This window comes from Acanthochromis polyacanthus, chromosome 18 (genome assembly GCF_021347895.1).
Source record: "Acanthochromis polyacanthus isolate Apoly-LR-REF ecotype Palm Island chromosome 18, KAUST_Apoly_ChrSc, whole genome shotgun sequence".
In the NCBI taxonomy this organism is placed as follows: Eukaryota; Metazoa; Chordata; class Actinopteri; family Pomacentridae; genus Acanthochromis; species Acanthochromis polyacanthus.
In genome coordinates this window covers 19,936,072-19,947,513 of record NC_067130.1, presented here as the reverse complement: position 1 = coordinate 19,947,513, position 11,442 = coordinate 19,936,072, and the positions used below count along the sequence as shown (strand labels likewise).

At 39.7% G+C, this 11,442-nt stretch overlaps 1 protein-coding gene across 1 annotated transcript; it reads right to left on the bottom strand.

The window, feature by feature from the left end:
- Positions 1 to 326: 326 nt before the first annotated feature.
- On the bottom strand, positions 327 to 11,053 carry ddx56 (DEAD (Asp-Glu-Ala-Asp) box helicase 56). Its single transcript, XM_022209033.2, has 14 exons — positions 10,921 to 11,053; positions 8,758 to 8,919; positions 8,341 to 8,495; positions 7,003 to 7,173; positions 5,243 to 5,333; positions 4,352 to 4,593; positions 4,101 to 4,244; positions 2,709 to 2,822; positions 2,538 to 2,632; positions 2,365 to 2,438; positions 2,125 to 2,214; positions 1,765 to 1,870; positions 1,390 to 1,490; positions 327 to 666 (listed from the first exon to the last, which is right to left on the bottom strand). Exons 1-14 carry the CDS (start codon positions 10,975 to 10,977, stop codon positions 583 to 585), a joined length of 1,686 nt encoding a protein of 561 aa, XP_022064725.2. The 5' UTR covers positions 10,978 to 11,053; the 3' UTR covers positions 327 to 582.
- Between the last annotated feature and the right edge of the window lie 389 nt (positions 11,054 to 11,442).

The following is an 11,442-nucleotide window of genomic DNA, read 5'->3' as shown; positions in this document are numbered from 1 at the left end:
AGAATGTATGGTAGATAACAGTGTGGTTTGGCAATATTTTGTCCTAGAAAATGAAAACAAGGTTGTATATAGGATCAAATGGCACATTACCACACAACCAGAGCAACGTCCAACCACATTCAGCACAGATATCTGCATGGAAAGAAAACTACTCATGCTAGCACTGCTAACGGGTTAAGTCATACTCTGCAAATGCAATCACACATCACAGAAATGACACAATTATGAGCGTACACACAACTTTGTTCTTCAGTGGTAAAGATTGTAGCAGCTGAAAATCACAGCAGCTTTCTATATTTGACCAAACAAAACTACAGCACAAACACTCAGTGTTAAAGGAAACATTTTATTTTAATAAACATTTTCAGTTTAGCATAACAGATGTTTAAAAATGAGATAACACAAACTCACGATAATGGGTATAGAATTTTTGAATGTGCATTTTCTTAAGTCCATTTTGTCGTGGTCCTTTCAGCTTCATCAGCTCCGTACAGTCTGTATCTGTCTCACTACCCGACCAGGTGAGCGTCTGCACAGGTGGAACATCCAGGACTGGTTCAGGCGCCCTCCATGACTCTACTTCTACGACTTGCCTGCTTTGTCTTTTCTGTTTTTGCCTCCAGTGTAACGGAAACTCTTCAGTGGGTTCTTCCCCCTGATGTTCTTCTACCAGAGAAGAAATATATTTGAGGTCACATTATTGTCAAACATTCACTTTTCCTGTTTTTTTTTTTTGCTTTAATATGCACTTTAAACTTGCAATAAAATGCACTGAAACAGACTGAATTTCATAAAAAGTACGTAAGAGGAGAAGGAACCCATAATATTTAGGGAAACACATTAAATGAATTTTACAGACTTGGAAAAACAAAATTTGACAGTGGATTAGTAGATACACAGGCTGCAATTAATTATAAGTTACATTACTAATTCACTTTCTGGAATATTTAACTTTTTGAAATACCAAGTTAGAAAATAACTACCACAGCAACACCTCAAAATGTCTGATATCATTTAATTTATTCCAAGAGACATTTATTTACACTTGACCCAAATTAATACCTCTTTTTGCAGCTCTCGTTCTATAGTATACAGAAAATCTATATAGTTCTATTGTATCATTAATTTTTGGGTCACAAGCAAATGGAGAACCTTTCATTTTCCATCAAAGTTAAGAGAATTGTAACTTTGTCAGTGTTCATAAAGTGAAGCTATAGTCATGCACCACCTTGCTTGAGCTTCTTGTAATGCAAAAAAAAAAAAAAAAAAATCAGTGTAACGGTTTATCCGACTTGATTTGACACCACTAGACTGTTCTATAGCTCCACATCAGAGAGCACTGAAGTGTTCCATGGTTAGCTGTCATTCTCAGTCTGAACAGAGTCTCACCTTGAAACTGGTCTTGCTGATTCCTATTGGATTGGATTTTTCCCTCCTCTTCTTCCTCCTGCTTGACAGTGGATGGACCACGCTTTTCAGTGTCTCAGGAACTGCAGGACAGTAGTAAAAATAACGGACATCTTTAGTGAGAAGCTCAGCCCTGGCTTTGTTCAAGCTGTGTGAACAAATCTATGTACATATTGCTAGATCAACTTCCTGAGAGACAAAAAAAAAATGTTGTTGGACCCTCACTGAAACCCCTCTGTATGCACTTTAACTTTAGGGACAAATTAAATGCATGGTTTTACTTGTAACTAACTTTCTATACTGCAGTAAAACTTTTACTAAAGTGATAGTTTTGATGACTGCGTGTTTGCGTCTCACCGAGATACTCCGGTATGTTCTTCAGGTGAGGTTTGACCACAGCAGGATGGAGGTCTTTGTCGTGTCGGAGCAGCTGCAGATCTCTGGGGTTGTCGTCAAAATACGTCTGAGTGAGTGACCGCAAAAACATCCAATCATAAGACGTGCAAACACAATTTTTTTTTTTAAGTTATGTTTTTGTCCTTTTTGTCTTTACTATATAGGACAGTGGAGAGAGAGAGACAGGAAATATGGGTAGAAGAGTGGGGGAGTGACATGCAGTAAATGGATTTGAACTAATAGCCCTGTTTATGGGTCGGCCACTCAGTCGGCTGAGCTATCTGGGCGCCCCAAACACCATCTTTTAAGAACACCTCTCACCTTCAGTTTCTCCGAGTTAAGCAGCTCCTGTTTGATCTCCTTCAGTCGTGCTTCTCTCACTGCCTGCTTCGTCACTGAACGCATCGCATCCTACACACAAACACGTGAAACAGAAAAATTAACTCGAACCCATTTTAAGGCAATATGTGTTAATACCTTTTCTTGTGTAGAACTAGAGAACTGAAATAATACCTGAACTGAAAAAATAAGTTCTGATTTTAATTTGAGGAGGATACTCACCCTGCACCTGTACCTGAAGCCTTCAATCTCTTCCATCTTAAACTCATAAGGTTTCAGGACTGACTCAGCATTATCTAACAGAAGCAAACACATTGTTGTAAATATCTAGGCATGTCCCAATCCGACTTCAAAGATCAGAGCCAATCAAAGCCAATAAAAGGAACCATCGTTACCTCCTGTGAGCGCCTCCTCCACCTCCGACAGCAGATCCAGCTCTGTGTGGGAGATGAAAGACAGAGCGGTGCCAGGATTGTCTGCTCTCGCTGTTCTACAAATTCAGACAAAGTGACTGTCAGGGTTTGATCACTATCAAAGATTAAATCACTCTTCAGTGCCACACTTACCTTCCAACTCGATGAATGTAGGATTCTACAGTTGCAGGGAAGTCAAAGTTGATGACGTTGGAGACATTCTGGAAGTCCACACCTCTGGACACTCCATACTCCTTATCCTTAGCCCTTTAAAAAGGCCATTTGGAAATAAAAATGTAGTTAACAAGTTAAGTCTGATGATGTCATCTAAGATCTGCTGGCAGAACTACAATCACCCGCTAATAAACAGATGCATGTATGTTCACAGAAACAGTTAAAGCCAGAGTTGTACAAACTGGTGCCTCTACAGACAACACAAAAGGTAAGAAAGTGACATTTCTTGTCTGCAGACTCTTTTTACTAAGTGAGAAACTGTTTCTTAAAACAGTTGTGAGCTTTAAAATGACATTCAGTTTGATCTTTTCAACGTCAGTATCTCAGAGCCTGCTGAAGACAAATGACTGAAATTTTCACTCTTTCATCATGACATTGATTCACAATATTTGATAAGCAGATCAAGCCGTCTCTGAAAAGTCCCATCTTTGAGCACACATTGACAAAAAACAAAGTTAGTAATGTAGATATTCACTAGTGATATTTTCTGAACCAACTGTAGCTGCATCTCACAACACAAAACAAACATAGAATACTTCATACCATGTAATGTTTGGTCATAGAAATTATGAGAAACTTATTTTTGTTTAGTAGGTAGGACAAGTTGTACCATGAAACAAAAGTACTGCTAGACAGCCTGATGTACGTGTGGTTTGGAGGAGACTTCTAATGTAGTTTTGTGTCATTTCTTTGGAAATTATCACTGCATTAGATCATGATGACCAGTTTAATGTAACCCTGACCAAATACATTCATCTGCTGGGATAGTGGGATTTTTCTAGTGGAAAATTGCCTTAACAGTAGTCTAATGTGCTGAAGTGAGTGACTTTAGTAGTAAATTAATTCTCATGATCACTGTGGAAAGTGTTTGATAGGACCAAAAGAATTTTTATGCCTTGTGCTCCATTGCGAACTGAAAAAGCACTCAGAGGGCACAGTACTCTGCCAAGACTGTTCATCCTCCTGTATGGCATTGTCAGAAATGCAGCATTTTCTTAATTAATGCTGCATTTCTTTATTAGTTACTGATGATCAGAAATCATGGCAACATAGAATGTGGCCATTTAATATAGATTTACCCACAAACAAAATGACCTTACGACGAGCACAGGCATGTGTACGTTATGTACGGATACCCAATTGTGTGGCCTAAATATGTAGCGGGAGGTGGGAATTGATGGGACTCAGAAACACCCCCACAAATTTAACCAATTGTTCCTTGTATTTCCAGCAGATAAGTCCTGATGTTCTTTATTTGTCAGAATCTGAAGGTGCAGCTGCTGAGTGTTAAACATTACTAATGTGACTTACTTTCCTCCTTTCTCTGTGTTCTTCTTCTTCTTCTCTTTGCCTGCCGTCGTCTGTGCAGCAGCAGCGGGGTCGGCCAAACTCTGCTCATCCGTGGCGATGATGTAGTCGTAGAAACCCTGGTTGAACTGGGTGATGATGTGACACCTGCAGGAGAGAGAGAGTGAACACAGACACGAAGACAGTACAGCAGCAAAACTGTGTCGTTTACTAAAATTAAGACACCTCTGTGCAGTCCACTATGTTTCTCTCACCTGGACTGGACGGGGAGCTCGGAGTTGAGGACGCAGGCAGGGATCCCGAACTGTTCCAGGAACAGTTTGAGTCTGTAGCATCGATCCACGGCTCCCACGAACACCAACGTCTTTCCCTGAACCAGCTGCAGCTTCAGCAGCGTGTAGATCAGCAGGAACTTGTCCTCCTCCTCACATTTGATGCTGTACTGCTGCAGCTGGCTGCTGTCGGGGAGCTGGGAGCCCTGCAGCTTCAGCACCACCTGAGGACGCACAGATCCAGATGTGAGGACAAAACCAAACACGGCTGCACAACTTCTGTTACTGCAGACGTCAGGCACCTCTACTGTACTGTTCATTTCACAGACAGAGAGAAGTTATGAATACACGCTCAAATATATGTTATGTTTTTCAATTAATGACAAATGCGCCACATTAACAACATATTTTAGCCATTTCATTTACCTCTTTCATCATATTATTCAATGATTTCTATACATTTCAACAGCTGTGGGCATGTTTTCTGCCACCACTACTTTCAAACTGCTCATCTTTAGTATTTTCTGGGCCGTTTTTGGATAGAAAGAGGGAGAAGAGTGGGGGGGAGACATGCAGTAAAGGCCACGCCCACTTAACCCCTTGAGCTAACCAGGCACCCCATACTTAGTATTCTTAATACAAACTCATCTCCTTTTACCACTTTTTTTCTCCGTGTTAACCCAGATGTATAAAATTGAAGTTAAAAAAAAAGTTGACTCGTACTTCATTTTTACATTCACGTCTCACCAAAATACCTGGAACTAGTAGAGAACCACACTACATGGTTAATGTCACCTTTAAACAAAGACCATGAAGCATATGAACATAACAGAGAAAACCTCTATGAGACTGTGAGCGTGAAAATGACTTTACAGGGTTGTGCAGCAGCAGCTCCTTTAGGGCCTGGACATCCTCAGAGAGAGTAGCCGACATCAGGAAAGACTGGTAGATCTTCGGTAAATGGCTGTTAAAACACCACAAATATTTTGCACGCATTAATGAAACACTCCTTTATTTGACAATCAGTCACATTTACTAACGTAGGGCTGAAACGATTCCTCGAGTTAATGGAGTAACACGTTATTAAAATGCCTCGAGGCAAAATTCTCTGAATCGCGGCTCCATTTAATCCACTACATACTAGACCACTACTGGTCACTGACTGGTGGACCGGGATCTGAACAGCTAAAAATCAAAAATATCTGTCCTACCTTCGGATTCAAAGGTCAATATCAGCATGTGGGATAGGTGGTATCAAAAAATATAAGACAACATGTGAAATTACAGGAATTTCCCTAAATTTTGACACCAAGCACAAGTTGCTTCTATAAACCCTTTTATGTTTAATATTGACCTTTGAATCCGAAGGTCGGACAGATATTTTTGATTTTTAGCTGTTCATATTTCATGCATTACATGCCAAAGCACTTTCATTTTATACCTGTCCAATCCTTAGATAGCCAAATTATACAATCCGGTCTCACGGGGATTCGTGAAACTGTCACGTAAGTTTTAGTTTCGGTTTCGTGCGCACCAACACGATTTCGTCATGTTTTTCGTGCTGCTCACCACGAAATGTTTTTCGCTGTGGTAATCACATCTGAAAGTGGTTTATACCGGCGGATTCATGATGATCTAAGCTGTCCATCGGCGTATACTGCTTGCGTGATCGCGTTTGCGGCCGCCGGCCGCCGGACATTCTTGAAATTCCTATGCAAATTGGTAAGTGTACCACCGGCTTATGGTTAGGTTATGGTTATGGTTATGTTTAGGAACGATGTCATGCAAAATATAGCGTTGGATTCGCCACGGTTTTACATTAAAAATATAATATACACATTCTTTTGAAATACGTTCTGAGTGGCACGAAAAGTCCGCCGTTTAAAATACACTGGTGCGCATTTCGTGGTGAGCGGCACGAAAAACATGACAAAATCGTGTTGGTGCGCATGAAACCGAAACTAAAACTTACGTGACAGTTTCACGAATCCTCGTGAGATCGGGCTGAATTATACCACAAAAAATTTCTACTGGATATGCTGATTAGTTTTTGTGTAATGGGTGGCCAAATGTAGCAGTTTAGACGTTCGTGATGGATAAAATCGCAACTTTGGCATTCTCTGTAACATGCAATTATAAATATAAAGTAAAACTTTTCACACATTTTCACATTTCTGAGGACTATAGGTCACTGTGAAATGATTCTGAAAATTTCAGATCTCTATCTTTTGTTGTTCAGAAGTTATAGAAGTCTGAAAATGGTCGAAAATTTAAAGTCTTAATTTTGGCCGCAATTTTAGGGTACCCCCTACCTACTTCAAATGGCCATAACTTTGAAACTAATGACAATAAAGCATTCAAATTTTGGATTTTCCCATCATATATAATGTATTAAATGTATGTAAAAACTTAGCAAAATCTGAGAGGGTTAGGTGGGGACCACTGGTTGAAATGATATGGAATGACCCTGCTCACAGACGGACAGACAGACAAACCAACGCCGATTGTCACATAACTCCGCCGTGTTCTTTGGCAGAGCAACAATGATCTTCCAGGTGAAATTCTTTATAACTCAAACAAACAGCTGCATGGAGGAAGTGAATAAGTTCTGATAAAAATCTGTACGCTCTCACCACAACAAGTTCTTCAAGTCGGCCTCAAAGCCAAAAGAGAAGAGCAGGTCTGCCTCGTCCACCACCAGCATCTCCAGGGAAGAGTGCAGGACCAGATTCTGGGCGTTGAGGTGGGCGAGCACACGGGAAGGTGTCCCCACCACCACGTCAGGCTTCTCCATTAAGATGGGCCTGTCCACCAAACACACACAAACCAGTACATGACAATGAACTATTAACTGCACATCTACGATCTGGTGATCTAAGAATATTAAAAATGTACAGGACTGTGCAACATTTTAAGGCAATGTAGGTGTTTAGAGTCTTATCAACACTATTGGACTCATAGGTTTATTTTGCAGCAGAACAAACATCCAGCCAGAGATATAAAGAACCATCTTCAAGTATTAGAAGAACAATCACCTGCAACTTTCTTAGAAATGCTGCTGCAAGGAAAATCACGTCCAATACTGGTCTCTCTCAAAGACTTTTAATTGACTTTTAAGGCCTTGCATGAACGTGCTACTACTTAGAGTAAGGAACCCTGTATGAGCCTGACTGATGATGAAGAGCCATCACACCTTTTAGCACTCTGGGTCCCCAAAAGACTGCCGGCTTATCTGCTAAATCTATTCCTGATTTTCATATTAAATTTCATCTTTTCACATTCACTATTAAAAAAATCTTTCAAATCTGTGTAGATTTTAAATCATTATTCTTTTTCATTTCTGACTATTGTTTTACTGCTGCTTTGTTGTTTTATTTTTGCATTATTGTCATTTTGAATTTTTGGGAGGAACTTCGTCATGGTAAGAAAAGGAAAATACAGATAAAGCTTCTTCTTCTATCTAACAGTAAAGCTCAAACAATCCTGATCTGAACATCACAAAGTCAGTTTGGATTATACAAAGAGACTGACTGAGTCTACAGAAGAACCAACCTGTCTAGTATCTTGACCACTGCATACCACAGTTTACCACAGGGCTGTACTACACAGCAAGTTCAACATAGTCAGACGGGTTGTCATTTTGACACAATTTAAGAGATTCAACATTCATCACAGATAATACTCAACATGTTCACAGAAAAGAACTTTCAGGGAGTATTACAAACATTGCAGGAGTCCTGGGACTGGGGCATCACTGCACAAAATTACCACTTCAACAGGATAGCAGCCAGATTTAATGAGGTATTCAGATTTTTCTCATACAGATCTGATTTAGTTTTTTTCTCTCTACTGCAAATGGCATGACGTTGACCTATAATTAAAAACTGTTTATCAAATTTCATACTTATAGTCCCTGAAACATTTGCAGAGTTCTTTTATCTGCAATTACTGAGGTAAAGAAACACACTGACCTTTGTGCTGACAGATCAGCTTTGCCAGAGATGTCAGCGACACGGACGTCCCTCGAGCAGAAGAAGGTCAACTGTCTTATCATGGTCTGGACCTGCTGACCCAACTCTTTGGACGGTACCAGGATCAGAGCTCTGACGTCCTGCTCACGAACGCTCTGAAGATAATAAACATAACTGATCAGGAGAACAAAAAGCAGTGCTAAAGAACCGACCAGTGATGATTCACATAATGAGTAAACTGGGTGCCTTGAGGTTTTGGGCAAAACATGAAAGTTTTCTGACATTTTAAAGACAAAACGGAGAAAATAATCAGCAAGTCATGTGGAAGGTGTCATTATATCCTGCAGCCATGCTAAGGCAGTAATGCATCAACCCCCAATCTACTGAAACCCACGACTCATTTCTGTCTCTTCTCACCTGTTTGGATGTCAGGATGCGTTGTATAACAGGGACAGCATACGCTGCTGTCTTCCCAGATCCAGTCCGGGCTCGAGCCAGAAGATCCTTCCCCTCCAGAGCCAGAGGGATGGCCTTCTCTTGAATCAGAGTGGGCTGGGACCAACCCAGATCTGCAACCGCCTGAGTGAAGATAAAAACAGGAAGTGATCAGACAGAGCAGAATGTGGCTGAAGAAGAAAACGGGTCAGATATTTTGTTCAAACTGTACAGACAGATGTTAAATAAACGTCCATTTAACCTGAATAGGATCAGCAATCAGAATCATCTGCTAGCTGAAGTGTAACAGCTCGTGTTGAAAAATCTACTTAGCACATTACAATGGCAGCAGCTTAGTATGGACATTATGCAGCGGTTCTGACCCAGGGTTTAAACTGTCATGTCATTTGTTTTACAAAAGACACTCATTCCTCCTTGTGTAAGTCAGCTTTGAAGGTGTCTCAAGTGTCAGTGCTCCATCACATTTTTGATTTATTACACAGTGAAGCATGGCTGTAAAAATCTATATTGTAAACAAAAATTGCAGTATTAGTCAGAAAAAATGAGAACAGCTGCATTAATTAACCACTAATAACTACCTAACAGTGGTAGACAAAGTGCTCAGATCTTGTACTGAAGTAAAAGTACCAATACTGCAGTGCAGAAATCCTCTGTGTCAAATGAAAGTCCTGCATTTACATTAAAGTAACAGTACAAAAGTATTCATCGGCATCAAAACATACTTAAAGTAGCAAATAACTCGAGTTATTATGGTGTTCATCACTTCACTGGTGGATCTGGTAAAAATGATGAAAAAACTTTCTATATGCAGACTGTGAATCCAGTTCAGAGATCCAAATTACATTAAAATGCATTTAATTCTATTCTGTATTGTTAAACTAAATCTGCAAATTAACTTAGGTTTTTAAATGACTGAAGCAGAGTAAGAAATGCAATTTGTCTCCAGCAGTGGTTCTCCACGGGGGCCTACAAAAGTCACCGACCCCGATGCTGACTGAATAATAAACTGAACACTTCATAATGATGATATTCCCTAGTGCTGAAGTTGAATCAGAGAACAATCAGAGTGATGTACCCAAACTGTAGCTTTACTTCCAGTGCTGTTGGCCTGCGGTCGCTGGGATTCGGCCTTGCGATACATTTTGGAGAAAAGATGAGCTAGTTTTCTCAGTAAGCAAAACAACTTCATCTCATAATGTGATCTGTTGCAAACATGTCCATAATATTGTTGTTCCTCACTCTGACAATGAAATTAAGTTTGTAAATGTCTGCTCTCGCTGTATTGTGAGGATTTTGAATGCCAGGAAACAAAACCACTTCTGTTAAATGTGACTGATTTCAAATGTTACTTATGTTACACATTTCAACACTGGTCCTGATTGCTAAATTATTTCAGTTGATGCATTTTTTTTTGTAAAAAAACAAAAACAACAACAACAACGACATATATTTGAATTTAATATAAAGTAAAACAAAAGCTTTTAGTGCTTAAATACCATTGTCCTTTTTTAATGCGCCCTTGTGATTAAACACTGCCGTAGTTTAGATTTTGGCATACAGTCATTCAGCACGGTAGGGTCCAAATCAGGGATTTTGTAACACCAGGGACCTGTGACCCCAAGTAGGTACTGAAAAAAATTTGCTAGTTGATGCCTTAAAAAATACAACTACTTGTGAGGTAGAAAAAACGCACTTGTGATTTGATTTACTTAAATGCATTAAACAAATCAAACCTTGTGTGTTTTGTGAGCTAAGTAAACAACACAGTGAAGCTCCTGCATGTGTCCACATACTTGGTCAGAAGCTGACTCTGCTTTAAACATGGAGTATCATGTCACCGTAAAACAGTCTGTCTGTCCCCTGGTACGGTTCAAAAGTAGATCTTTTCAAACAGGAAGCCTTAAATATACTATATTTGAGAAAACAAGATAAGTTCAAGCGTTCTGCTTCATGTAAACTGCAGTAAAAAAGTACACACCATAACACGAGACAAGTTAGCACAGCTAACAGCTAACTCCTGCTTTTAGTTTCCGAACTGCTCGTTGGATTTTATTCTTCAGCTGAAGCTTCAAAATTTTCCAACAGTTTGTTTAACAGTAGTGCCATTGTGAAACGAGTTGTTACCTTTAACAGACGGTCGTCTAAGCCCATTTCATGAAACTGTAGCCTCTCCGCGGCCATGTTTCCTCCTCACAGCACTCACATGTGCGTCGCGTTCTTCTGACGTCATGTTGCCTTCACGGCTCTGAACAAAAACCTACACCAGATAGATAGATAGATAGATAGATAGATAGATAGATAGATAGATAGATAGATAGATAGATAGATAGATACCATTGCAACTTGTTTAAAGAGACTCAAACAGAAACAACTGACATTTTGTGGATAGATTGAAAGACTGTTTGATTGATTGATTTCTTTATTTTCGTGGCATGCAGAGAAGTGTGCCCAACCCTCATGGGTTTACCAGACACCGATATACCAGCATTGCAACAATACTTCCAAAACAACACAATATTCTGCTGCTCAATCTAAACAAAATATGTTGCCTTTTATCCCAGGCCTGTTCTGCCATGAAAAAGATTCCTATTCTAAAACATAAAGTTTTTCATGGTCATCCAACCGAAAGAAATCAAAATAAACAGA

Bases quoted from the DNA above. Each gene is read 5' to 3' on its own strand.
- ddx56 (XM_022209033.2), bottom strand. From the start codon at position 10,977: ATGGCCGCGGAGAGGCTACAGTTTCATGAAATGGGCTTAGACGACCGT. The intron at 7,174-8,340 runs GTCAGTGTGTTT...TTTGGTGGACAG, and splicing joins GCTGATCTGTCAGCACAAAG to GCCCATCTTAATGGAGAAGC. The intron at 5,334-7,002 runs GTGAGAGCGTAC...GTGTTTTAACAG, and splicing joins GACTTGAAGAACTTGTTGTG to CCATTTACCGAAGATCTACC.